At 53.6% G+C, this 27634-nt stretch overlaps 1 protein-coding gene across 7 annotated transcripts in view; it reads left to right on the top strand.

Moving 5' to 3' along the window:
• The window catches only part of RERE (arginine-glutamic acid dipeptide repeats), a 366156-nt gene extending 339188 nt beyond the window's left edge, over positions 1–26968 (top strand). For all 7 annotated transcript variants that reach the window (XM_032495115.1, XM_032495113.1, XM_032495114.1 and 4 more), the window contains 11 exons: positions 14886–15048; positions 15931–16023; positions 16508–16707; positions 17938–18099; positions 18479–18592; positions 18871–20198; positions 20278–20500; positions 20722–21442; positions 23242–23388; positions 23837–24017; positions 24311–26968. In XM_032495115.1, the coding sequence (XP_032351006.1) occupies positions 14886–15048; positions 15931–16023; positions 16508–16707; positions 17938–18099; positions 18479–18592; positions 18871–20198; positions 20278–20500; positions 20722–21442; positions 23242–23388; positions 23837–24017; positions 24311–24344 (3366 nt within the window). In that variant the 3' untranslated portion in view covers positions 24345–26968. The remainder of the gene's footprint in view (positions 1–14885; positions 15049–15930; positions 16024–16507; positions 16708–17937; positions 18100–18478; positions 18593–18870; positions 20199–20277; positions 20501–20721; positions 21443–23241; positions 23389–23836; positions 24018–24310) is intronic.
• The last annotated feature ends 666 nt before the right edge of the window (positions 26969–27634 follow it).

Here is a 27634-nt window from a genome sequence, read left to right as displayed (position 1 = left end):
TAAGGAGAGATTAGCTAACCTCAGTGTCACAAGTTTTTCTAAGCGTGCTGGTATTTTGGCCAGTTGGGACATAAGTGCACATTAAAATCAAGAAAACGCCTTTGCTTCCCTGCTTAGAAGCTTGGAGACAGCTGCTACTTCACATTTCTTTTGACTCCCCTGAACCAGGACTGTTTTGGGTAGAAACCTTCCTTTCTGGAGATAAAAGCTCAGCAAATAGCTGAGCAGGCCTCCTCAGGCCATGGGTTTGTTTTGTGTTGTGTTGTTTTGTTTTGCCACCAGGAGCTAGAAGTACATGATCTGATATTCTTCAGGGTCTTTCTGAAACCCATGGAATTAAGGTGAAGCCAGATTTAACATTTCCTGCTTACCTGTCCTACTACCATTCGATTTTTAGGGTTCTGATCAGGCCTTCCTTGTATCATTTTTGACTTACTGGAGGCTGTGCTTTACTCAGAACTTCTGAGGAGACCTGAGCCTCTATGTAGGCAAAGGGCAAGTGGGCAGCCAGAGGCCCTGCAAGGAGGGGCCTTGGGGCATCGTTAAGGTCATTTAATGATCAGTCAGCTCAAGTCATAACACTGTGGTAGGTGTCAGTATTACTCATTCAACTGTTTGTGTGTGTGATCCACCTTGATTTGATTCCAGACAGTGAAGGTCTTAAATTCTCGAGTATAGCTAGAACGGCTCAGGAGCTGCATTTCCCACCTCTGCTTCCTGTAAAGCGCAGCACAGGCCCAAGGCCACACCTGACCTAGTCTTGCTAGGAATCCCGGGAATGGAAGGTGGTGGCAGGAATAGCTCTGAGGAGCTGCTTTTGGGCAGGCAGGCCCTGGAGGAGATGTGTGCAAGCGGGACTTGGTAGGCTGCTTCGGGTTTGTCTTTAGATTGCCGTTGAACTGACTGTAGTCCTTTCACCCCCGTTTGGCACATTGACGGCCACTGTTAACCTCTGTTACCGGGGAGCACTAGTCACATTCCGTTCCCACCCATGCCCATGGGAGGGAGGCATAAAGTTTAGTTGGGACTTCTTAGAAATTAAGTCATAGGGCTAAAAATTGTACAGCTTGACTACTTGGTTAGCATCCTTTCTAGAACAGTTGAGCAAAAGTGTACAGAACTGTGCTGTTTCCTATAACTAAAGGGAGCGAGCAAAGACAGTGTCTTCAAAGCATCTGGTTGTGACATCAGAGCTTTTCTGATTTGGATCATATGTGACAAGAATTTTTAAGTGGTGCAAATCAGGCCAGTTTTCCTCTTATCTGGGAGTAGTATGTAACCTTTAATCTCTGCTGCTGTCTTTAGAGTTAACACTTGCTTCCTTATTTATTTGCTGCCATACGTGAGTCACTGTTGACATGATTGCGTCAATTCCCAGGAGAGGGCCCCTACTCTTACTGTTAATGCTGTGTTAAGATGGAGGAATTCTGGTACCTCGGTGCATCCGAACAGCACATTGGCTTTTATGTCCAGAAAGCAGTATGGAATTACCCTTGTGTCCTGAGGGAGAAAAGTGAGACAGCTGGAAGAGGACACGGGTAACTCAGGGGTAGAGCAGACTGCGTTCCCCAATCACACAGCGCAGAGCGGCAGAGGGACGGCCGCTGTGTAGGACCCGTCGTAAAGCCTGGGCCCCTGGGGCCAGCGGGCCCGAGGGTGCTTGGGTAACACTGCAGGTTGTACAGTGTTTCTCCCATCCTCAGCTCGGCACCAGAAACAGGTTCTTTCCAGCTTTAACTCTCGGTGGTTTTGACTTGATTTCTGCTTAAAAAGTTTATAGTATAAGCCAGCAATTTTCATCCTGGGGTTTGTGATACCATTATATTCCACGTTATTATAAGAGAGTAGTTTTAAAGTTCAGTAACAAAGTTCATTGTAATAAATGTTCTTTGGCCTGAAGTTACGGTGTCATGAAGTGAAATCATGGGATGTTGCAAGTCCCCCAAGCTGGACCTTTCCAATCTGTCTATCATAGTTAATTCTGTATTGACGCTTAGGGACAGCTGGTAAACCCCAGAGTGTGGTCCTTTGTAGAGTAGCAGGTACCTTTTCTTAGCTCATTCCTGCTGAAATGTTTAATGTACTATGTGTTCTCATTCTCTTTATGATTATCTAAGAATGGAAGCTGGGGCTGGGCAGATACAAGACTTTTTAAATTGCCTCAGGATTTTAGGTAGGTATACATTGTTTCGGTGGTTCTGTTGGGGTCTTTGGGGAGAATGCTGATCTCTTTACCTGTGTTATCTTTCACACTGTGAACTTGCCCAAAATAGCATTGTCATTCACTACTCCTAACAGTCCCCTATTCTTTGACTTTATAGAGTGCCAGTAGTTTTGGGGCAGCCATGATAAGGCAAGGAAGTCACTTACAGAAACTATTCTTCGGAATTTTTTTTTTTAATTCAGTTAATTAAACTAGTTCTTTAAGTTGAACTTAGTTTTGAGTTTCTAGTCCTTTTCCCGAATGGAAAGAGAATAAACATAATAGCTGTCATTAATGAGCATATGTGCCAGGCCCGTCATAGGCATTTCATTCCTGACCACAACCTTGGAAAGGAGGAGCTCCTGTTGAACTGTCTCTAGTTTACAGATGAGGAAACGGAGTCTCAGAGAGGTTAATTAACCTTCCTGTGGACACATGGCTGTAATGGAGGACGGGGAAGAACTCAGTATGGCACTGGGGGTTCCAGCTCATCACACTGTTTTGGTTTGTGCTGAGTGTAGGTAAATGGGTGCAGGCGAGAAGTGGTCGTTTGGTAGCAGAAGGTGCTGACTTGGGATATGTGGGTCTCCTTGGCCACACCAGTGAGATTTCTGGCATTGCCAGGGCTTGGCTATGTGCCTGTGACTCCCAGGGGTGGGTGTGGCCAGCCCAGAAATACAGCAAGTTCATCTCTCAGGCCAGTGTAGGCGTTTGGACCGCTCAGATCCTTGTCTCTTAAATATAGTTGTTCTCTTCAGCCAGTTCAGCTCAATTCTGCTTTCTTTGAGTCAGAATTTTGAAAAATCTATAATGCTTTTGCTATTTATAGAAATACCAAGTTTGCTTTCTCTTACCTAGGGCTTTGTGTGTCATTTGTGACTGTGATAACAGTTATTTTTCAGTCAGGCAGAAGAACAGACATTGTAGCGAGTCCCCACCCCCGTGACTTTCTGGTTGTTCCAGTGTCCTATCCAAAAGATTTCTGTATCTTTCACAACATGCCACATGCTGTACTAAGTGCTTTATAAGCATAAGCTCTTCTTAATGTCACAGTCTGCTTCTAAAACAGAGGCCAGGGCCCTGAGGGCTGTCTCTTTGGAAACCCTACTCCCTGCCCTGACTCTGGCTTCTCTGTCAGCATAGCGGGGCTCTGTGGCCATGAGTTCAAGTCTGAAGTCTCCTCACAGAGGAATTTCTAGCTTTCTGTTCTCCTTCATTGCAGAGGGCTTTGATTTCTCTGGAGAAGTGAAGCAGAACTCGATAAAGGCCGTTTCTGAGGCTTTCTGCAGCTGGAAACTCTTAAGCTTTTAAAACTCTTGATTAATGAAAAGTTTGTTGACTTTTTAGAGTTGTCTCTGGAACTCAGGTTTGAGTAATAAGAATGCAGAGCTCATCTGTCAGTGTCCTCCCTTTGTGTCACTTTTTTGTGTCATTGTCCAAGAGTGACCTTTTAACAACATGTGGGCATGAAGGAAAAATTATTTCCCAAGAGCAGGCCAAGAACACCTCTTTGTCTCAGACCAGCCTCAACATACAGCTGAGGGTGGTGAGGGCTCCCCCCCGGGAGCACTTTGCCACAACCCAGATCAGTCCAGCGGAGGGGGCTGGCTAGCGTGGGGTGACTGAAGTCACCAAGGATGGTGACATTGCTAATATGCCTGCAGAACAAGAGGTGCCAGGGTTTTGATGTGAACATAAGGCACGCTTCTTGTACGTTTGTGCCGTATCGCACCGGAGGGAAGAGAGCCCAGTCTTCCACACCGCGTGGTTTGTTTCAGAGATCTGGGTCCATCCAGCTTTCTGAAGATGTGTATTAGGTGGCCAGCAAGGCTCCCAGCTCTCCTCTGGGTAATCAGCCTGACAGTAGCAGCAGCCAGGTTCACAGAGGGGTCCCCAGAGAGTAACCCATACAAGGCAGCAGGGCCAGCCACGCACTGCCTGGGCCCTTGCGGGGAGCCAGCCTCCCTCTGACAAGAAGGATCGCGGAGACCTAGATATGAACCAGGAGGGCAAGCCCTCTGAGCTCGTGTCACAAACTGCGATTAGGGACCTGCAGGTTGTTTTCATAGACTACAGCCAGAGCCCTGGTAGTTCGGACGCCTGTGTTCCGAACCCCAGCGAGCATGTGCATGCGAGTGGCCCAGAGCGAGGCCCCGGGACCACAGGACCTTTCAGTCCTCGTGGCGACTTGGTGTGGGTGCCACGTGGGGAGCACAGGCCTCTCTCCTGTGGTGACTCGGGGGAGCTCTTCCTGCATTCTGCTGGCAGCTGTTTGCCTATCTCATGGTCCTCTTCCTTCTTGCCATGCCTGTCCGGGTGAGCTGTCTTGAATCCCAGGAATCTGTGAGGTGTTCCGGAGTTGAGCTGGTCCTCCTGGGTCGTGGTGAAGCAGTGGTGAGGAAACCCACGTGGAGACCTGCCGTCCAGGGCTGCGGGGTCAGCGGGGAGCCTTGGCCGCGCTGGTAGGGGCCTCAGTGCCCACATGGTGGCCAGAGGTGTAAGTGACCAGTTATTTTACCATTTGTCCCACACTGCTGCTCCTCTTTGGTCCCTGTTCTTTCCCTCCAAGCAAAATCTGGCCACCCCTGCTGCCCCTGATGGCGATTATAAGCTCTTACCACAGCCTGGAAGAGCCTGAGGTCCGGTGGGTGTCTCCTTGCCACACCTTTCCTCCAAGCTAAGCAGGAGGGGCACACCTCAGTCCGAGACAGCTCTTACTTGGACAGCAGTGGGCCCCTCCACCTCCCTCCTGGAGTTCTTTTGCGCTGAGAGCCACTGTGAACCGGCCACTCGCTGGCCGTTGTGCAAGACTGGCCAAATAAGCCCAGGTTTGGTTTGCAAGCTTGTCTGGATTTTTCCAAGATCTTTGCCTGAGGTTAATCCAAAATTCAGGCAAAGGAGATGACTTCTTCCACATCTAAGGAGGAGGATGTGGTACCGTATAGTATTTTTGTGCTTTGAAGAGTAATCTTTGCTTCTGTTCCTTTTATTAAACAAATGTGATAGAATGGCAAACTTAAATGCCCCTTTCCCTCCTTTCTTTGCAATGAGGAAGTCTGTGTTTTATTTTAAAATTCAACTTGCAGAAATGGATTGTACTTGATAATTTGCTGTACATCCATAAAAACCATAAAATATAAAAAGCAATGTTGCTGGAGTAGCTGTTCTCATTTCCTGGCAGTCATTACATGCTTCCAATACAAAAACATTTTTCTCCTAACTACCCTTTCTGAGCTCAAAAATGGATTTCCCTCCAGCCCCTGTTATTCAATTATCACCTCGGGAAATGCAGAGATAACTGATGATCCCTTTAAAACACCCTGCAGCCTGCCACCCTCTCCCATCCTTCATCTTTTGTCCCGTTCTTGTCATTAAATGTTACATTGCCTGTGTGTGTTTTATAGGGTGACCCTGACGGATGTCACTTTGATACTGTGCAGGGATAATAAGATTGCACGTATAATGAAAGGCCGATAAATAGAAAAATGTTTACGAGATGGAGAGTGGCAGTTTTAACAGTTTTATGGCTGTCTTTACTCTTCTCCCCTTTTGCTGGTAGAATTGTGGTTTTTGTTACGGGAACTAGAAAACATCAAGAAGGGTGATGTGGTGACAGAGCCAGCGGCGCAGAAAGCCCGCTTGCCCTGTTGCTGAACCCCAGTGAGATGAAGTGCTCAGCTCATGGGAAAGAAAACTGATTTCAGGGAATGAATTCTTGAGGTTTGGGAGGCCCTACAGAGAAAATGAGATCCCTTGTGTTGACATTATTATATTTAAACTATTAACAGTCTGTATTTAAACAAACAGTTCAGTAAAGCAAAAATAAAAACTCCCCAACGGGCGCTTATGTGTGGGTCCGTGTTAAGTGGAGGCCAGTCATGTCGCTGTGTCAGGGCTGCCCAGCTTCTGTGCCAGAGGCTGCTGTGGGCCCCGCACGTGGCTGGGAGCCCTTCCGTTCAGGCTTTAGCGCACTTGTGATGGTCTTGATCTGTGTCTTCAAATGAATCATTTCCAAATGTGTTGCTTATTTTTTTTTACTGTTTTGGTTAAGTGGAAGAACCTTCTGTTCAGTGCTCAGTTGATAGATGGATTTCTTAATGGAGCTGCCTGGAGAGCCGGCAACAAGAGTGTGGAGGTCAGGAGATCCACCCCAGTGACCCTTGAGTCACCTCCATGGTTTAGCACTGTTAGAAATCACTGCTTTAATTAGATGATTTTAGCTGGAGGTAGGTTGGAAGGATGCTCCGTAGCATGTGCAGAAGTCTTTTCTTGAGGGACTCTACCTGGTCTAAACTCTCAAATTTCCTCAGGGAAAGAAGAGTCAGTGGTTTGGAGTCAAGAGGCTTGTGAAGGCCCCTTGCTTGGCATGTCTCTGTGACATCCATCGCCTAGAGCCAGAAGGCGGCCAGAGGGCACCTCCTGCAGCCTGAGCCTCTGGACGGCCCAGGTGTGGTGAACAGGCCATGAGGGGTGTTCATGGCTCTGGGCTCCCGGAGTCCATCCGATCTTATCTCTTATCTCTGGAGTCTGTTCTTGGTATGGGAAGTAGAAAATATTTCTCCAGGCTTGGGCATAATTCTGATTGTGCACTTGTGCCCACCAAACGTGTTTCTGCTCTTGGTCCTCCTGAGAGCTGCTTCAGGCGGTGTGGTTCTGTAATTCACGGGTGCTGGGGGTGAGGGGTCACCCTGAGGTGGGAAGACGGCTGCCCAGTGTGATGCCGGGTGCACAGTACTCTTCTGTGCTCTTCAGCCACCGCTGTTTAGGGTTCAGATACTATTGAACTGAACTCTGTAGATCAAAGGTAACCTGAATTTGAGCCTCTGGTTAAAAAACGGACGGCTCTTTCCCCTTAGTTCACAGCAGAGTGGTTAAGAACAGAGGACGCTGGAGCCAGACCCGGGGCTGCCTCTTGCAGTGCTGTGATCTTGACCATGTGACTTCGTCCCCTGGGCCTTAGCTGTCTCATTTGTAAAGCAGAGATAACGAAGGTATTAGGGTGTCATGAAGGTTAAATATATTAAGGCGTGGAAAGCACGTATGTTTAGCTACTGTTATTTTAGGTTTTATGGCCCAGTAAAAGGTAGTTTGTTGGTTTGTAAATAAAGCCACTGGGTCCGGGGAAGTGGTGGCATTGGATTCCTAAGCCCACCCTCCAGCCCATGACCCCTGCCTTTAGAGCAGCTGCTTCCAGCATGTGCAGGGGTTAAATTTTCACTGGCCCGTGGGAAATGAGAAATAAGAACAGGGTAGTCATTTTGGATAACACTAAATGTCAAACTAAGGAACTCTTATTTGGAGATTATCTTTTCTACCTTTTTTAGTGATAAAATGTCATTTCTTTTATAAAATAGTGGTGAGATCAGGCAGTTATTTTTAATGACCTTGCTTGGCAAAATGAAAAGGTGGCAGTCTTGCATCCATTTCTCAAAAGTTTTATCCTTTCAGAGTTATTTTCAGGTTAATTTTAGTTCTTTGGAAATACTCATTCTATCAGATGTTTATTGAACACTCATCATGTTCAAGATATTACCCTAGGCCTCGCAGATGAGGCGGACACAGACCTGGGAATTGGGTAGGCTCGTTCGTGGTTCCAGGCGGAGGAGAGCCTGTGTACACAGGAGGGAGGCAAGAATGGAAGAGGAGTGAAATCACGTCACAACCTTGTGGTTGGGGAGAGAGGCAGCCAAGGAGGGCTTCAGGGAGAAGATGGAATCTGTGATGACCGGAGCCCTGAGTGGTGAGGAGCACCTGGAGCAGACATCAGGGAGTCAGTAAGGAGGGGTTCACCGGACTGCATCCTGCTGGCAGAAGGAAAGCACTGAGTGAGCTGGCTGTCAGGTTTGGCAGAAGCCAAAAACCATGAGAGCTGGGGAATGCAGTCAAAAGTTCTTCTGGGGACAGAGGAAAAAGCCTGGAGGGAGCGGTGGGGCAGTGGGGTGTTTGTTCCTGTAGGCCTTGAGGAGCCTTCTGTGATTCGGGGAGAGGAAAGTTGACGCGGTCAGAGCTGTACTTTGGGAAGACTGATCTAGTCTCTGTGTGGGAGGGGACAGGCCAGCCTGACACCTCAGGTCTGGAAATGCGAGTTAAGGTGTGGGACACCTGCAGGTGGCTGAGGTCAGCGACTAAAGCAACGTAGAGCTTAGGAAATCTCATTACACTTTCGGGTAAAAACTGGTCCCATTCCTTCACCGTGTTCAAATGTAGTGGTCATAATGTTAAAAAAAAAAAAGAGAGAGAGAGAAGAAAGAAAAAATTTTTCCTTCTTTGACCTGCACAGGGATTTACAGAAAGGGCAGCGGGAGTGCCTGGTTCGGGAACATCCCTGTGAGTGTCTTCGCCTCATCGTTACAACCAGTTAAACCCAGGAGACCTTCAAGTTCTTCCAGAGTCTTCCTGTTCCTCCCTTCCCTTTGTCCTTCCCGGGAGAGGAGCTGAGGTGGGTAGGGAGGGGGAGGAGCCTGCCCGGAGCAGGCGGCCTCCTCACACCGGTGCGGCACGTAAGGGCTGGGCCCTGCCGGCCATGGGAACGCTGGCGCCTGTGATCCTGCCTTGTGCCTTCAAGCGTATCACCATCCTACCAGATGCACCTGAGACCGCAGAGGTGGTATTTAACCGTGAGCAGCAGAGCTGCCCACAGTGTCAGGGCTCCTTTAGGGATTAGGGGATTCGGTTGGTTAACAGAAGGAGGAGCCCAGGAGAGCGTTGCTTTAATTACCAGAGTCCTTGCTGGAGGACAGCCAGTTGCCTGCTGCAGAAAGATCTGTAAAGGTGGCTGCCCCTAAACACGGTGGATGGTTAGACCCAGGCCCAGCTTCTCACCTCACATGTTCCAAACAGTTGTCCGAGCAGCCCTTGGATCCTCGGGGAGTGAAAGGAAAGAATGACTCGTGTGGGAGTCTGTGCCAGGAAATTTTACCGACTTGCTTCACTACCCTTGAATGAGTAGTTTTTGCCAAGAAACAATGCAGCTGTAACTCCCAGGCGGGGTGGCCTGAGCTCGGCTGCAGGGCAGGCACATCTCCTGGGGCCCTGGGCTGGGGAGCAGTCTGGGAAGCAGCTCTAGGCCATGTTTCCTTCTCCCTCCTGCCCCACTGGATTTGGGGCCTTGCTTCATCACTACGCACCACTTCCTGGAACTTCTCCTTGGAAAACATACTTTTTTTTTTTTTTTTTTTAAAAGCTTTAGGTCTCTCTGTTCTATCCAGAAAGTAAGTGGTGGATTTCTTCACCCTCTTTACCTGGACCACCAAGGAAGGAGCCAAATGGTGACTGAAGGGCATCGTTCAAACAAGTTTTAGAGAAACAACACTTTGACCGATAGTACACTGGTGTTAGACTTGAGGCTTTGTGTAGAGATCATTTAGCTGCGCTCTCTCTGCATACTCAAGTTAAAATAATTTGGCATCAGCATAGTTAATAATCTATTGTAAAGATGTAAGATAATTTCTCTCACTGCTTACTTCCTGACCGCGCAGTGGGGTGTGTGTGTCAGCCCCGCCCCGCCGTCCAATGACAGTGGGAGGTGGGCTCGGAGGGCCTGTAAAACAGCTTCAGAGAGCAGCTGTATTCGTAATGCCGCTATCCAGGCCTGCCTCCCCACCCTCCCTCTCTTCTGCTGCCCCCTCCATTTTAGTAGGAGGTGCCTGGCCCAGAGTGGATGCTTGTTGAAACTTTGGTAAAGAAGAAATTAACTTTCCCTCACGAGCTGAAGAAGCATTTGTGGGCGGCCTCTGCTGGGTACTGTCTGGGGCCGGTGCCTGGGTACTCCCCGTACCGCGGGGACCTGGATTAAGTGACCTCCTGCCTACCCGCGCCCACCCCCCCGCCCCCCGCCGTGTACAAGGAGGCGGGACGCTGGTGTTCAGCGCCTCCTGTAACAGCTGGAAGACCAGTGATCGTCACAGGTGCTTTCTGCTGGTTCCCAGGACCACGCTGTGAGAATGAAAGATGAAGGACCACTGTTCCGTACACTGAATTGAGAGTGGGGTGTGTATGTGTGCGGGGTTATTTCCAAAAGACTGAGGCCTTCCTCGGCTCGTAAAGAGAAGGCCTGACAGTAGGTGGCAGCCCTGGACTCTGCACCAGGGTCCCTGGACCTCATCTTCCACCACCTCGGGGTGTTCAGACTCCTTTGGAAGGTTGTAGCACTAATAATATGTTGTAATCGCAAAAAAACTGAACTCAATCTTGGGTGCACCCTTAGGCTTCTGATAATGGGGTGAGAATAATTGACTGCCTTTTCCTGTCTCCACACCAGTCTCCCAGAGGGCCCCTGTCTGAGCAGTCAGTGCTGGGCTCAGGCAAGAGGGTCCCCAGGGAGCGTGCTCCAGGCTCGGTACTGGGGACAGACGTGCTTGCTGAGTGAATCTTTGATACTTGAAATGCTTACAGCGCGTTCCTCTTCAACAAGCTGTTCTATGCTTTCATTTCCCCAAGGTCCCTTAGAGAGAAGACATGCAACTCATCTTACTTTAAAAAAAAAAAAAAGAAATTATCTTTTTTAATTGGGCAGGACAGGTTACAGGTTTTCCTCCCTTAGCATTGCCCATGGGTGTCTGAGGGAAATCAGACAGCAGTGGCATTCATGGGCAGCTCACCAAGCGCCTGTGGGTTAAACTGATCTGCTAGAAGATTGGAAGGAGGCTGGGTCAGGCTGTCTCCTGCAACAGGGCTGTCCATGCCCTCCTGGCCCCCTCCCCGCCTTGGGACCTTGGAACTTGTCTCCAGGCAGCTGTTTACCCAACAAGCTAAAGCAGAACTTACCTGAAAAGCTACCTGTAAGAGCTCTGAGCTGCCCTGACCCCTGTTGCTTCAGCCCACATGCCCCAGAGCAATGCAGGGAGCCTGCCCTGAACTTGCTGGACTGGCAGCAAACATGGGGGAGGCCCACAGAAGTAAAACGGTGTCAGAGGAGGAGGAACCATTTCTCCAGTGATTCCAAGTGGCCCAGGATGCTCTCAGATGGAGCCTCTATCCACCTGACTCCTCTGTGCTTCCCTCTCTCCTCCCGGCCCCCAGCCTACCCAGATAGAGCGCCACGCTGAGCAGCTTATTCCTCTTTCCCTTCTCATTCTCCTGTGCCTGGCACTCCCCACCCCCTGTTTTTCTTTCGGTGGAAAATCAGAGAAACCTAACGTGGCTTGTTCTTCAACCCTGGGAAAAGATCTGCTGTGTGTGGAGCACCTGCCCCACGGAGGGAAGCTGGTACCTACCACCAGGAGCAGAGCTCTTATTGCCAAGGCCTTTTGCAGATGACCTGTCAGGAAAACCCACCCCACCCTCCACACCAACAGAACCGGCAGAGGAGCTGGAGAAAGAGAATCTGCTAAATATAGACCGATGGACGGAGGGCTCCTCCTGCAGGAGCTGCAGCCTGTAACAGAGCCATCGGGAGACGTCACCTCCCTTCTCTTCCTGTTTTGCTCGGGCACTAAACCAGTGTAGTTCTCCCAGCTGTGTGCAGTTAGAGCACCGGGATGCGAGGTATGCTGACTGTGAGGCCTTGTTGGGAGACGAGGTGAGAGCACTGGGAACAAAATGATCATTAGAGGCCGTTCGTGTCGACAACATTTATGCCTCTGTGTTTGCTCACAAGCAGACGCGGGAGCTCATTTGCAAGGCTGCCTTTGTGGAGCTGCCTTCTGATCAATGGTGGCCTGTGTTAATGTTTCAGTAAGCTATTGATTTCTGCAGCAGCTTTTGTTCCCTGAATTTATGTGCAGTGGGTCTCCGTGGCACACACTATGCATGTTTGATTAAAGTTCAATTGACTTCATTCCTGGTGAGGCCCCGAGCTGCTTCACTCCCTATTTGTAGAACCAGGGCTTTTCCCGATGTAGTCTTTTGTTTGTGCTCAAGACCTAGCCACCCATGCAGTCACCAATAGGCTGTGCCTAATCCTCCTAGATTTGCTCCATTCCAATGTTTAATCCCTTCCTAGACATTACTGTGGTGGAGAGGCAGCTGATAAAACCTGGTCTGGATTTTCTTCTTCTTCTTTTTCTTTTTTTTTTAAATTTGTTAATTTCATTGATGTGCAACTGTGCATACCATATATACCGTAAAAATGCACCACTTAAAATTGCAGAGTATGGTGAGTTTTGACAACTGTATACACCGCTATAAATAGCACCACAGGTGATTTGTAGAACTTCCTCGTCACCCCAAGAGATTTCCTCATGTCCTTTATAGGCAAGTTTCCTCCCCCTCCCCCTCCAGACTCCATATGACCACTAATTTGCTTTTAGTGATTATAGATTTGCCTTTTCCAGAATGGAACCACACAGTCTGTGTGGCTGCTTTCACTCAGCACAATATCTTTGCGCTTCATGCATGCTGTGTGTTACCAGTAGTTTGTTCCGTTTTACTGACATACAGTATTCTCGTGAGTGGCTCCCAGTCCTCCTGTTGAGGGGCTCTGTGGGCTGTTCGCGGTTTGGGCTACTAAGAGTAAAGCTCCTGTGAACATTTGCATCAAAGTTTGTGCGCGTTTTTACTCCTTTTGGGTAAACACCCCGGAGTGGAATCAGTTGCTAGGTTGTAGGTACATGTTTGCTTGGCTTTGTAGGAACTGCCAGTTTACAAAGTGGTTTGACCGTTTTACATTCCCTCCAGCAGTGTGTGAGATTCCTTGTCACTCCCCCGTCTTCCGGAATATAGAAATTTATCGTCTTTCATGTTGACATCAGCAGCCCTTTGGGCTTGGCCACTTTGATCCCTGGTACTCAGATAATGGAATCTCTTCCAGGTTTCTTGTTTAAAAACTTACTTAAGTGTTGTCAGAAAGTTAATATTTATTTCAGTATTAGGTTTGTGTGTGTCCGTGTGTCCTGATTTTTCTCACATACTCGGAGAGGACACGATGCAGGAGTGGAGGTTTAAGGTCGTGAACCTGAGCTTTTCCTGAGTTCTTTTCTGTCTGGTGTCTGATGTTGGGCCTGAACCCTGGCTTCCCCTATCTGAATTTGCAAGTTACACCATCTTTTAATACCATTTGAAACTCTCTCAAAATGTTCATGTTGGAGAAATTGAAATGATCCGTCGTAGCCGTGTGAGTCAGTGGTACGCACAGAGCAGCGCTGTGCAGAAACTTCAGGGCGGCCGTGGGTCACAGCCTTCAGGTCAGACCGAGGTTTGACAGAGACCCTGGTGGTAGTGCCTCCTCACCAGCTTTCTCTCCCACTGTTTCCTTCTGTGTCCTGTAGCTTCACATTTCCCCTACCTCCCAGGCCTCTGTCATCCCCTGGCCCCTTCAACAACTTCAGCTAAAGGAGGAGGTGAGAGGAACCGCTTTGGGTTTCTCCTTCTTTCTGGCTTTGGGATTGGGCTGTGATTTACAGCACCGGCTGCCCTTTTGAACTAATAAAGCACACCACTCTGACACAGTGTTTGAAGGGTGATGGTGACCTGCCCTGGTTCTGTTCTCTACTTTCTCATAGGAAAACCAGAGCCAGGTCACTTTTTATGTCAGCACAGTTCTCTTAATGCCCTATCGGATTTATAGATTTGTGCCCTCCAGCCAGCCAACACCAGAAGATCAGTACAGATAAATGACTTTACAAGTCGGGAAGGTAGGAAGTGAAGAGGCAGGACCCAGGAGGTTTCTCAGATGGTGACCTGGGCTCAGGATGCTCCAGTCACCAGGGGGACAGTTGTAGCCCGCATTTGTAGAATAACATGTAATAGACAAGTTAGAAATACACAGGCAATTACTACATTTTCCCTTATTCCGGTGCTGTCTCATGGAGTGGAAAAGAGACGGGGAAGGGTGTGCACATGCAGGCAGGCGTGTGTGGGCTCGTCCTTGGTGGCTGGCTCCTGGCCTCCTTGGCCTGGGGTCTTGCTTCATGTGTTAAGTCACAAGCCTGTGCACTGCTGAGCCCCTTGGGGCTGGGAGTGCCAAAGATGCCATTTTTTTCAAAGTGCATTTGGGCTCATGTCTGCTTGCAGTGGTTTTTTTAAAAAGATGTCTTGCCTCCCATTCTTCCGGGCTGTACATGAAAAGAGGAGCTCCTTTTGCCTTAAGCACTGTGACATACGACATTTCATCTCTGCACCAGCATACCGTGTGGTGTGTCCCCACTTGGTCTTTTTTGTCAAGCCCCAGTCTTGCCTTGAGGACTCTGCCAGCTTGTCCACTGCAGGCATTGGGGGGAGCGGTTTTCCTGGTTTTGGGGTCTGTTCTTCCTGACCTTCCTCCTGGCCCGAGGTCCCACCACCTCGGTTATTTGCTTTGGTTATTTCTGGAATAGTCTAACTGGCCAGGCATTTCCCCGGCACACCTGTGTGGAGTCACTGGGATGCTGTGTGGAGAACATCCCGTGTGTGCACACATGCACACACTCACGCACAGAAAGGGCAGGGATTTTCCTTTCTGTCGATTGTTTAGTGATGCAATGCAGCTCTGGTGCTTAGCACAGTGGCGGCGTCTGGCGCACAGTAGGCACCCAGCAGATACCTGTTGAGCCAGTGAATGTTCCTGATGTCCAGAAGTCACGCTCTGCGGGGCTGACGGGACCGGCCCTCTCACCGGCGCACGAGCAGCCCTGTGAGCATGACTCGAGCAGGCCTGGGTCCCCTGCCCCCGACTTGCCTCCAGTTCCCCTGCTCCCAGGCCGAAGAGGAGGCCGTGCTGGGAGACGCGGGCGCTCCCCTCACAGCTGGCCTTTCTTCCTTGCAGGGAGAGCTGATCACCTTCTATTACTACTGGAAGAAAACCCCCGAAGCAGCCAGCTCCCGGGCCCACCGCCGGCACCGCAGGCAGGCCGTGTTCAGGAGGATTAAGACCCGCACTGCGTCCACGCCCGTCAACACGCCCTCCAGACCCCCATCCAGTGAATTCTGTAAGTGGGGGCTTTGGGCACCAGCCACGCGCTCAGTGTCCAAGCTCAGGGCCTGCCCTCATGGGCAACCTGGGCACAGCTTGTGTGTGTGCGCGATGCCTGAGCTCAGCATCTCTCAGTAGGGAGAGTTTTACAAATTATTCGTACATTTAAATTTTTCTGATAAGCTCAACATCATTTTTATGTTTTACATAAATGTAAGTCTTGGCCTTAGGTGTTTTTGATAATTTCAGAAGTGTTCTCCCCCAGCGGATGATGGTGTGCTGTGTGCATTCTCACTGCGCTAGTATGGTGGCCACAGTATGATCAGAGTAACAATTTCTTCCTACTTTACCAAGATCAGTCTCTTGGTCCTGGAGTGCCTCGTAATCTGAGATGACAGCAAAGCCCAAGCTTTCTTATCCTCTAAAAGTCAGAAAATAGTGCCTTGTGGTTCTGCCTTGGCCCAGGGCACTCACCCTGAGGGCCGTTTATGTTGCTTCTGTAAATAAGAAATAATCCAGTAGGGCCAGGGGCTGGGGCTTGAGAGGGAATTGCTCAGGGTGCTTGGGCGTGTCAGGGAGGCACAGTATTTGAGTTCACCAGTTGTGGGTGTCGGTGCCGGCCACCCCAGGGTCGGTGTGTAACATCGGCACCCCCTACCCCCCCACAACTGGCAGGGCAGGCCCTTGGGCACCGCCCCTGAGTTCTTCCTTCTGATGACTGGCTGGCTGGCCTGGAGAAATTCAGAGTAGTCCTTCCTGAACACTGTCCCACCTCAGCCTCCTGGGCCGCTCTGCCTGTTGGCTCAGAGTCTGGGGCAGGTCGGAAGAAGTAAGTGGTCCCAGGCTTGGCCGAGCATAACGGTGTCCCCCCCACCCCCTGTGTGCCTGTGACACCCAGTGGACCTGAGCTCAGCCAGTGAGGATGACTTCGACAGCGAGGACAGCGAGCAGGAGCTGAAGGGGTACGCCTGCCGCCACTGCTTCACCACCAGTAAGTGGGGCTGGGGCTGGGGCGGGGCAGTCAATCGCTGGAGCAGGCCAGGCCCAGACGCTTCCCCGTTCCAAATGTTTGGGGAGTTGAATTGAAAACCCGTCAGGGCAGTCATTGACTTGACGTGTGCACTGTCTTCAGGGCTATTTAGAAAGTTGAAGATCTTTATTTTACTTCACTCTCCTGTGCGCAGTCAGTATGGGGTGCTGACCAGTGGGTAGGATAGACTTGCTCGAGGTCGGGGTGGAGGTGCCTGTGTTTCTTGAAAGTCTGCTGCCAGCTCTTCCTGGGTCTCCTGAGATGAGATGAGGGTGGTGGATATTCCTGAAATCCTCCCCGTTCCAGGAAGAGAGGAGGACAGCATGAGCATCTGAGCCCCCTGAGGATGCGTCTGTCCGAGCCCATAGAAGGGTCCCTTTGCTCGAATGTCTGTCCCCAAAGATGTTGGGTTTTGAGTTTGGGCCCACCTCTCTTTCTCACGCAGCCTCCAAAGACTGGCACCACGGGGGCCGGGAGAACATCCTGCTGTGTACAGACTGCCGCATCCACTTCAAGAAATACGGCGAGCTCCCCCCCATCGAGAAGCCCGTGGACCCCCCACCATTTATGTTCAAACCTGTCAAAGAGGAAGACGATGGGCTCAGTGGGAAACATAGCATGAGGACACGGCGGAGTCGTGGCTCGGTGAGTCCTGTGGCCGGCAGCCTGCCCTCAGGCGCCGCTGACCACTGCTCCAGGTTCCTGGGAGGCTGGGGGCCAGCGCCCACCAGGAAGACAGGAAGTGTTTACTTGCGGCAGAGAAACAGACCCCTGGAGGTGGAATGATTCGCCCAAAGGCATTAGCTTTGCCTGCGGGGTTGGGAAGAGCCCTCTGTTCCTCGCATCTTCCTTGGGCAGTCAGCAGGTGTTGGTGTTGAAGGGCCAGATACACACCCTCAGCTTCTTTCTACAGGGAGCTCTTCCGTCTGGGTTTCTGGCTCATTGCAGGCTCTCCAAGGCTCTCACACCTTCCTCTGGCCCGTGGGCCAGTCACCCTCTTGTGTCGCGTATCTCCGCTATTTGAAACTTGCAATCTCTTTTTTAAATATTTGATCCAGTTTGGGGAAACTTTAGGTACATTTTTCTACTCACTGCATAGCCTCTTCCATTAGAGGCTTGTTTCCCAGGTTAAAAATACGACAAGGACTTTTGAGAGAAAAGTTTTCCCAGATGAGGGGCAAAAGGTACCGCCAGAGTCTCCCTAGAGCGCTGGCCTCCCCAGTGGCACCGTGCACGTTCCCCTGACCCTGGCGTCCTGGCCTCTGCTTGCTCAGAGGGGAGCTGGTGGACTAGCATGAAGCACTGTACCCCCGTCTCTCCTGAGCCCCCAGGCTTTGCAGAAACATTACTAAAGGCTTGGTGGTTTTAGGAGTTGAGCTACATTGACAGCTCAGCTCTTTGGGTCACTTCCCATCCTGTCAGATGAAATCAGCGTGTGTGTGTGTTTGGATCTGGTGGGAAGAGTGGGCAGTTACACGGAGTAAACAGAAAGGGGGAGGTGACTTCAGGCTGACTTTCGGTGTAATTGTCACTCCGGGGAACGTGGCAGAGTAGCTGCCTTCGTCCCCCAGAGGGCCTCCCTCACGTCAGTTGCCCATCATTCAGGACAGTCCCCGAAGATGTGAGCTTAGTTTAAGCTGCGAGTTTTTCTCTTTTTCCATGTGAACCCACCCATTCACCCCCTCCTCCCTTTGCTCCACATTGACCCTCATGCAGTGGGGGACGGCTAGAGGTGCCTGTGGTTTGCCAGGGGCCGGGATTTGCTGTGTGGCTGTTGGTGGGAACTGCTCTTGAGGCTCCTGTGGGGGAGTGGGCTCAGGTGGCCCGTGTGGAGACTGGGGTCCAGTCTGAACAGCCTCCCTTTTGGGTGGGCAGATGTCTACACTGCGCAGTGGTCGAAAGAAGCAGCCAGCCAGCCCTGATGGTCGGGCCTCGCCCATCAATGAAGACATCCGCTCCAGCGGCCGGAACTCCCCCAGTGCTGCCAGCACCTCCAGCAACGACAGCAAAGCAGAGACAGTGAAGAAGTCGGCCAAGGTGAGGTGCTGGGGGCCGGGGTGGGAGCTGGACACCACTGACACCTGGGGTGGCTGCTGGAGCTCAGCCCCCTTGAGTCCCTCCCATTCACAGAGCTTCCCCAGTCACCAGCACAGCCTCAGCCTGAGGCTGCAGACTGGGGCCTGGAGAAAGGGGGTCCCTGCGGCTCCCAGCACTGACCCTCAGGGGCCACCTCTGCCTTGAGATTCCTGTCCCCAGATACTTGTTCCTTCCTTGCTGCACTGGCCCCTTCTAGAGCTTTCTTGCCCCTGGGGATGGAGCTCAGAATGCGGGACCAGGTGTCAGCCGGCCACAGTCTTCAGAGGCTGCTGGGCCATCCTCCTCGACCTGAGGCTTCTTGTGGGCTTTCCCACTGCAGAAGGTGAAGGAGGAAGCCTCGTCACCTCTTAAGAGCACCAAGCGCCAGCGGGAAAAGGTGGCCTCTGATACGGATGAGGCCGACAGGACCAGCTCCAAAAAGACAAAAACCCAGGTGAGGTTTTCAGCTGAGTCAAGTGATGGCAGCCAGCAACTAGTGTCTTTTGAAAAGCTCCCCTCCCAGATTCTCCCTGGGTGGTGGCAGTGTCCTGGCTTCTAGGGAGGGGCCTAGAGTGGCCCCCGAGACTGGCTGGATCAGGGCCGGGCCCGTGGTCCCTGGAGCCACGCTCGCTGCCTCATTGCACAAACCTTGCTATGGTCCGGGTGCCAGCATCGCGGGGCGGAGAGAGCCACCCTCCCCTAGAGCCTCCATCCTCCCTTCTCTGGCCCTAGGAGATCAGCCGGCCCAACTCACCGTCTGAAGGCGAGGGAGAGAGTTCAGACAGCCGCAGCGTCAACGATGAGGGCAGCAGTGACCCCAAAGACATTGACCAGGACAATCGCAGCACGTCGCCCAGCATCCCCAGCCCTCAGGACAATGAGAGCGACTCGGACTCCTCGGCCCAGCAGCAGATGCTGCAAGCCCAGCCTGCAGCCTTGCAGGCCCCCGGCGGGGCTGCTCCAGCAGCCTCCTCAGCCCCCCCCGGAACCACCCAGCTGCCCACATCAGGGCCCACGCCTGCTGCCACTTCTGTCCCTTCACAGGGCTCCCCCTCAGCCTCCCAGCCCCCCAGCCAGCCGCAGGCTCCGTCAGCTCCTGCTCCCCACACCCACATCCAGCAGGCGCCTGCCCTACACCCGCAGCGGCTGCCCTCACCGCATCCCCCGCTGCAGCCTCTGACAGGGCCAGCAGGCCAGACGTCTGGCCCGCAGCATCCCCAGCCCCCGCTACACGGTCAGGGCCCGCCTGGCCCTCACGGCCTCCAGGCTGGGCCTCTGCTTCAGCACCCAGGCCCCCCTCAGCCCTTTGGCCTCCCTCCCCAGGTCTCCCAGGCAGCAGCTCACCCTCACACCTCCCTGCAGCCCCCAGGCTCTCAGTCGGCCTTGCAGCCCCAGCAGCCCCCACGGGAGCAGCCCCTGCCGCCAGCACCCTTGGCCATGCCGCACATCAAGCCCCCGCCCACCACGCCCATCCCCCAGCTGCCAGCACCCCAGGCCCACAAGCACCCACCTCACCTTTCAGGGCCCTCACCCTTCTCCATGAATGCCAACCTTCCACCCCCACCAGCCTTGAAGCCCCTGAGCTCCCTGTCCACCCACCACCCTCCTTCGGCCCATCCTCCTCCCCTGCAGCTCATGCCTCAGAGCCAGCAGCTGCCCTCCTCCCCGGCCCAGCCGCCTGTGCTGACCCAGAGCCAGAGCCTGCCCCCTGCCACTGCCTCCCATCCTCCTGCAGGCCTCCACCCCATCCCCCCTCAGCCCCCATTTGCTCAACACCCCTTTGTCCCTGGGGGCCCTCCTCCCATCACCCCTCCAACTTGCCCCTCCACCTCCACTCCTCCGGCGGGACCCGGTCCCTCGGCCCAGCCACCCTGCTCTGCTGCTGTTTCTTCGGGAGGCAGCGTACCTGGGGGGGCAGCCTGCCCACTCCCCACGGTCCAGATCAAGGAAGAGGCTCTGGACGATGCCGAGGAGCCAGAGAGCCCCCCGCCCCCGCCTCGGAGCCCATCCCCTGAGCCCACGGTGGTGGACACCCCCAGCCACGCCAGCCAGTCGGCCAGGTATTGGTCCCCAGGGATCTGGGGTTGGGGCGGCCTCGGCCTCGGCAGGGACCCCAGCGAGACACCGGGCCTTTTTTAGGTTCTACAAACACCTGGATCGGGGTTACAACTCGTGTGCGCGGACGGACCTGTACTTCATGCCTCTGGCGGGATCCAAGCTGGCCAAGAAGAGGGAGGAGGCCATCGAGAAGGCCAAGCGGGAGGCCGAGCAGAAGGCTCGAGAGGAGCGGGAGCGGGAGAAGGAGAAAGAGAAGGAACGCGAGCGGGAACGCGAGCGGGAGCGGGAGGCAGAGCGAGCCGCCGTGAGTTGGGCCTCAGGCAGCCCTGCCTGGTGGGCTCCCAGGGGGCTGGTCCCGTGGGTGGGCTGGCCCCGCGCACCTGCCTGCTTTCTCTCAGCACCACGTGCTTTACCTTCGCGGCCCCGGGAGGCTCGGTCACTGCAGGGTGCAGGCGGGCAGCGTGGCCCAGACCCCCGCCCCCGGATGACTGCGCCCCAGGCTCATACCCTCCCTTCCTTTCGCAGAAGGCGTCCAGCTCCGCCCACGAAGGCCGCCTCAGCGACCCCCAGCTCAGTGGTCCCGGCCACATGCGGCCATCCTTCGAGCCTCCGCCAACCACCATCGCGGCCGTGCCCCCATACATCGGGCCCGACACGCCAGCCCTCCGGACTCTGAGCGAGTACGCGCGACCCCATGTCATGTCGCCCACCAACCGCAACCACCCCTTCTACATGCCCCTCAACCCCACCGACCCGCTGCTGGCCTACCACATGCCTGGCCTCTACAACGTCGACCCCACCATCCGCGAGCGGGAGCTCCGGGAGCGCGAGATCCGGGAGCGCGAGATCCGGGAGCGCGAGCTGCGAGAGCGCATGAAGCCGGGCTTTGAGGTGAAGCCCCCGGAGCTGGACCCCCTGCACCCGGCTGCTAATCCCATGGAGCACTTCGCCCGGCACAGTGCCCTCACCATCCCCCCGGCCGCGGGCCCCCACCCTTTCGCGTCTTTCCACCCGGGCCTGAACCCCTTGGAGAGGGAGAGACTGGCCCTGGCGGGCCCCCAGCTGCGGCCTGAAATGAGCTACCCGGACAGACTGGCGGCCGAGCGGATCCATGCTGAGCGCATGGCATCCCTGACCAGCGACCCCCTGGCCCGGCTGCAGATGTTCAACGTGACCCCGCACCATCACCAGCACTCGCACATCCACTCTCATCTCCACCTCCACCAGCAGGACCCCCTCCACCAAGGTGGGTGCCCTCGTGGGGCTCTGAGAGGGTGGTGGGTTGAGCTCTGGTGTGAAGGAGGTTTGGACCCCAGACGGAGCCTCTGCCCCAGAGCAGAGATTGCTGGCTCCTGGCAGATCTTAGGATATCCAGCCTCCACCTAGGAAGCCGTTGTCCTTGCTGGGCCCCTCAGCTCTCCAGAGCTGCAGGTCCCCCAGAAAGCTGAGTCACTCTGAGGCCTTCTGCCCACAGCCTCATGAGAAAGCTTAGTTTCTTGGTCCTGTGCCCGGGGTAGGGGGCGGGGAGCGGGATGGAGAGGAGCAGCCTGTACTCATTGGAGCAGGTTAAGAGCAGAAGGCAGGACCCAAGGAGCAGGACGAGGCTGGGGGCCTTTGGGGCCAGGTAGAGACACCTAGCACTCCCAGGGAGGCTACAGGTTGTCACTGAGTGGGAACTTTTCCGTTCTCCTTCAAGGAATGGGGCTTGGGCTTCTGCTGGTTTTGAGCTGGCTCTCCTGGCCAGGGCCACCCAGTCCTGTGTACTCTGGGAGCATGAGCTTCTGAAGGCCCGATGACTGGCCAACTGCAGGTGCAGACTGGTCTGAGGCGGAGACAGGACCGGCTGGAGCCCTGCTCCCTGTGCAGCTCTGCAGAGTAGCCAGACGGGGTGGGAGATGGCCTAGCCCTGCTCCCAAGTCAGCAGATGTGCCTCCACCCTAGGCCAGGGCCTGCCATAGGGGCGCATGGGTCCGCCTCCGTGCTGGGAACGGGATGCGGGACAGAGTGGGCCACAGAGGGAGGGAGGGCAGCCCCTTTATTCCTGTTTATGTACCCATCCCTGTCTGACGAAGGAGCCAAGAGCTGTCACACCCACCCTGTGGTCCCAGCACCTGGCACCTCGATGCCACTTGTGTGATCAGCGGATGTAGGTGGTCCTGTGTGAGGACAGACAGGCATTCATTCACACCACATTAGTTCATTTGACGGATGTCTGCTGAGCACCTGCGGAGGGCCAGGCCCAGCTGTAGATGCTGGTGACACCCTGTCCTTTAGCTACCACGCCTGGTGGGCAGCCAGTACACGTCTCGGTTTATGAAGAGCAGTCAGCGTTCCGAAGGAAAACTGAGCAGGGAGAGGGAGGAAGAGAGCTGGGGGCAGCTTGGCAGTTGTAAAGAGGGCAGTGGGCTAGCCTCACCAAGAAGGTAACTGCTGAGCCAAGATGCCACTGGGGTGAAAAGACGAGGAGGAGCGGCAGGAGCACCTCCAGGCTGAGATCCAGCGCAGAGGGCCCGAGGCCAGGCAGTGCTGACTCCAGGGAACCAAGGGGTCCCCTGGGATTTGTTGCCAGCAGAGAGCCCCCCTGGCTCATGGCCCCATCCGGCAGTGCCTGCTTTACTGGCTTTTTTGGGGTTCGACAGCTGAAGGGCCAGAGAGGCAGCCCTGGGAAGGGTGCTGGTCCAGCCAGTGGCTGGGAGGAGGAACACTGGCTGGGGCAGGACTGGAGTGGCCTTGGGGTTCCTGTGGACCTGCCAGGTGCAGGGCGGGGGCGGTTGGCCCGGTGGGCTCTGCTGATCTGGAGTCCTCAATGAAGCGAGTCTGGGGAGGCTCTGCCTGAGGGGGGCACGCGGTAGTGGGAGGAGGACAGGTGTGTGTAAGTGGTCACCTCTTCGCTGCTTTGTTACTTTCTGGAGGTGGGAGGAGGGCAACAGCCACTTCGGGTCAGGGTTATTGGTGACCAGGAGCTAGCTGTGGAGAGGAGGGGGTCACTGGGGGTTACCGCCAAGGAGGGTGCCGCCTGCATCTGCACTTCTGCCCCCTTTTTAGGCTCAGCCGGCCCAGTTCACCCACTGGTTGACCCCCTGACCGCTGGCCCTCACCTGGCTCGTTTTCCCTACCCACCCGGCACCCTCCCCAACCCTTTGCTTGGACAGCCCCCCCATGAGCACGAGATGCTTCGTCATCCGGTTTTTGGTAAGAACGCACCTGGGGGAGGAAGGGTCCAGGGTGAGAGGTGGGTTGGTGGGCTGGCCCGGTGTCCCTTTCGTTCGCTTATTCGTGTGTTGAGCACAGACGTCCTGTGTGTTGGGAATCTGCTTGCGGACAACTCAGGCAAACTCTTGTCCCCAGAGAGCTGGGGGGTGGGTATAAATGCCCAGTGAGTGCCAAGACCGTGGGGGACAGTGGAGGACAAGCAGAGGTGCCAAACTCAAATGAGGCTCAGGGAAGGTGTCTGTGAACGAGAAACACTGGGCTGGGGACTGGGGCCCCGGGCAGGGGATTCAGGGGTCGTTTTCCTCTCTCCCCTGGGGGTCTCTGCTCTAAGGGTCCCTGCTGAGTAAGTAGCTTCTTGCTCGTCCCCTGTCCCCTTGGGAAGCTCTCTCCTGACCTGACCTCTTGCCTCTGGCTGTGTGTTTGGCAGGCACCCCCTACCCCCGCGACCTGCCTGGGGCCATCCCACCTCCCATGTCGGCGGCCCACCAGCTGCAGGCCATGCACGCCCAGTCGGCCGAGCTGCAGAGACTGGCCATGGAGCAGCAGTGGCTGCACGGACATCCGCACATGCATGGTGGCCACCTGCCGAGTCAGGAGGATTATTACAGGTGGGGCGGGGCGGGGCGCGGCCGGATGGGGCAGGGCGGGAGGCCCCTGACCTGGCCTAAGGGCCGCCCCTCCTGGCTGTGCCCATGCTGCCCCCTCCCCCTTGTCTACCCCCCATGTCGGAGTCAGACTCCTCCCCCTTATCAGACTCCTCCCTCTAGTCTCTACCAGGCCCTGGCCTCTTGGCCCGTCTTGGGGAGGGGAGACGTGGGAAGGGGCAGCAGTGGGCCGGGTCCTGCCGGCCCAGTCCTGATAGTGATTCCTTTTTCTTTTTTTTTTTTTTCCCCCATTCCAGTCGACTGAAGAAAGAAGGTGACAAGCAGTTATAAGTTATTTATTTGTTAACGCTGGCTGTGGAAACCTCAGTTCTTGAGGGGGGAGAAACAGGACTTTTTACATACAATAGGAGCTGCAAAAGCAAAAGGAATATCTTCTGAAGATTTCTTTATATATTTAAAAACCCCACAACTGAAAATGTATCAGCATAATAGTGCTTGTTTGTAGAGAGGGTTCCTCGAGACTGGTTTGGGTCTCCCTGCATGACAGTCCCCCAGAAACTTAGTGAGGCCTGGACTGGACTGAACATTTGGAAAACTCGCCTGCGATCTTGGGGTTTGCCTTCAGTTTTCTTTTCTCTCCTTGATTTCTGCAGTAGGTGCTAGAATCCAGCTCACGCCCTCCACTGTGCGTGCAGACACACTCAGCTGCGTGTGTTCCAGAGCCCACAAGGTTTGCAGATAGGCAGCATATGAGTTTGGAATCCAAGAGCTATAATTTTTAAAAAATCTTTTATTTTAATACATTGTAGGAAATCTTCATAATTTGAGAAAGTTCTGCAGCATGGCTTTTTACGTCTGTAAATAAATAATTTTAGAACAGCCTTTTATTTCTTCCACAAACTACTATTCTGATCTATTTTTTCCAGCCATGTCACTAATTGTGAATTCCTACCAGCTATTGACAGAATACAGAGTTGATTTTTTAATAAAAAGTTATATATAATTATCCCTTTAATTAAAGGGAACAGATGGGCGTTACTAGTTACAAACGGGCAAAAGTGTGGAACTAGGTTTGGGCGCAGCAGGGAGCAGCCAGGGACAGTGTTTTGCAGGGACAGTGTTACAAACCGTGTCTTTGTTTTGCTGTTTGGTTTTCACTTCGGTCTGTTCCCGGCTTGTGCTTTGCCAGCGGTGCGGACATCTGCTAGCTTGAGCCTCTTTTATTTTGCACCAGGAGCACGGGAGTTAAATGTCCCCCGTTCTGTCTCTGCGCAATCGAAAGCACATGTTTCTGTGTGTCTGACTGTAGATTTCCGTATAGATTTCTCTGCACGTGCATTTGATTGTTCTGGACGGACTGCCTTTTTTAGTACTTGGACAGTTTCATAAGCATTCTGGAAAGTTCAAGAAAGTGATTCCCTACAAGTCACTCACACGTTTGCTCGCCAAAGGAATCTGTTAGAAATCTGAATTTTTGTGTGTGTCGTCGTTTGGATTGTCTTGTGGTGAGGCCGGGCCATCCTCGCCACAGCCCCAGGCGGCTTTTGAGTGCGGGGAATCCTGGAGTTGGCCTGGTGTGGGTGGCAGCCTGTGTGTTACCCTAGGAGCACTGACCCACGTTGGACTGGGAGGCCATTTGGGTCCCGCTTTTCATCCTGGAAGTAAGGCGGGAGTCGGGGCCGCCGACACGGGGCGGGAAGCAGGCTTCCACCTGGGGGCCACTCCCCAGGGGTCAGGCATCCCTCAGAGAGCCCACCTCTGCTTTCTAAGTTGCCCATGTGATGGGTTTTCTCCAGAAAGTGTTCTGCACCTGTTGAGCAAGCTTTCTGCGAGGATGTGACCTTTTCTGTTCCTCTTCTCTCCGATTCTTGAGGTTGTTTCTGCCGTTGTATGCGGTGGTCACATCCAAGCGTTGTCAGACCACAAGGGAGACTGAGGGTCAGTGGACGTGATGTGGGTCCAGGACCGGAGTCACAGCAGGTAGGTCGAGGGGCTGGTGCTTTGACCCAGAAACCAGCAGGTGTTAGCTCAGGTTCAGGTTCCGGATTCAAACCTGCACCGAGGGCATTTCCAGTTTCTATTAAAACCATGTTTGGTTTCAGTTGGGACAGGTAGAGGATGGCTTTGTCTGTTGAAAATGTAGGGTTTTTTTTTTCTTTGTTTTCTCGCATTCCATTTCTGCCTTAACTTCAGCTTCTTGAGGGGAGGCAAGCGCAGATGAACACTTTGTCATCACTTTGGTGGCCACATTGGCAGGAGGCGTTTGCGTCCCTGGGGCTAGTGACGGGCCATGGCGCCTCTTCCCGTGGGACCCGGGCCTCCTGCTGCTCCCCGACTCCTGCGCTGAGGCCCCACCTTCCCCCCTTCTTTCCCCCTCTTGGTAGAACATGATGCCTACCTTTCGGACAAACCTTTATCTCTTCTGTCACCCGTTTTTCCAAAGAAGGGAGAGTGAAGTACTTTGAAGTCTGTACTTGAAAACTGTCTGAAGGTGTTCTCTCGTTAGGTTTTGATTTTCTCCCCACACCCCCAGGTGAAGCACTGAGATTTTCCATGAAAAACCCACAACCCGAAACCCTCACCTGGTCACCTGCAGTGTGTTTAGGAGGCCCCAGACCTTCTCGGTGTCTTTGAAGCCCGACCCCTTGGTTTCCGTTTGGGTTTCCTTCCTTTGTTCGGAGTTCAGTTTCACTTTTCCCTGTTTTATGTGTATCTTGTTCCACGTCGTCAAGGTTGAGCTTCTCGTCGCCACAGCGGGAGCGGAGTGTACATTCTGATTTGCTACGTTTATATATATCTTGAAGCTAAATGTATATATGAGTAGTTTGCCATGAGACAACACAGTGTAAACAGTAGACACCCAGAAATCGTGACTTCTGTGTTCTCTCCATTTGAGTATTTTGTAATTTTTTTGAAATATTTGTGGACATAAATAAAACCAAGCTACACTACAACTTGTGGTGGACTGTGGTGCACTGCGTCTCGTTCCTGGGGGGGGGGGCTCGGGCGGAGGCTTGGCGGTTGACCCCAGCCAGCCAGCCCGCCCCCCCGCCCCCTGAGTGGGGAAGGGGCAGCGGCTTACCAGCACCCCGCTTACCTTCTGGAGCGGCTTCCAGAGAGATCCCGTCTGCACTGAAGAAGGGCTTCTCTGGTGAGAACAATTGCCTTCTCTCACCTGCAGCTATTGGGCCCAAGGGGGTGTCACTGGGACCAAGAACACCCTCTCCTCTGCTCGGGAGGGCTCTGAGCCACCAGCCAGTGCAGTGGTCTCCTGGCCACTCCTCCTGCCTCGTCCCCTCCCTGAAGCCTGCCAGTGCCCCACCCTACCCTCAGCTGGAGTTGGCCTCCAGGTTGAGGACGCATCTTAACCTCCCCAGTCCCCTCCCTAGGAATCTTACCCACAGACTTCATACCAGGTGACCTGCTAGGTGTGGGTATGGCCACAAGGGGGCAGCAGTCACCAGGATGCGGTCCTCCTGCGGTTTCAGAGCTTGTCAAGGGTGTTGAAGTGTCAAGACCCCCTGGAAACGTATATGCTCGCCTTTTCACCTGGGATGTGGCCGTGAGTTTCCAGATGTTTTGGGAGATGTAGCAGGAGTGACCCAGAGCACTTGAGTCAA

The sequence above is a fragment of the Camelus ferus genome, chromosome 13 (genome assembly GCF_009834535.1).
Source record: "Camelus ferus isolate YT-003-E chromosome 13, BCGSAC_Cfer_1.0, whole genome shotgun sequence".
NCBI classification, from domain to species: Eukaryota; Metazoa; Chordata; class Mammalia; order Artiodactyla; family Camelidae; genus Camelus; species Camelus ferus.
The sequence above is the reverse complement of the archived record's forward strand: the minus strand, read 5'-3'. Positions and strand labels throughout refer to the sequence as shown.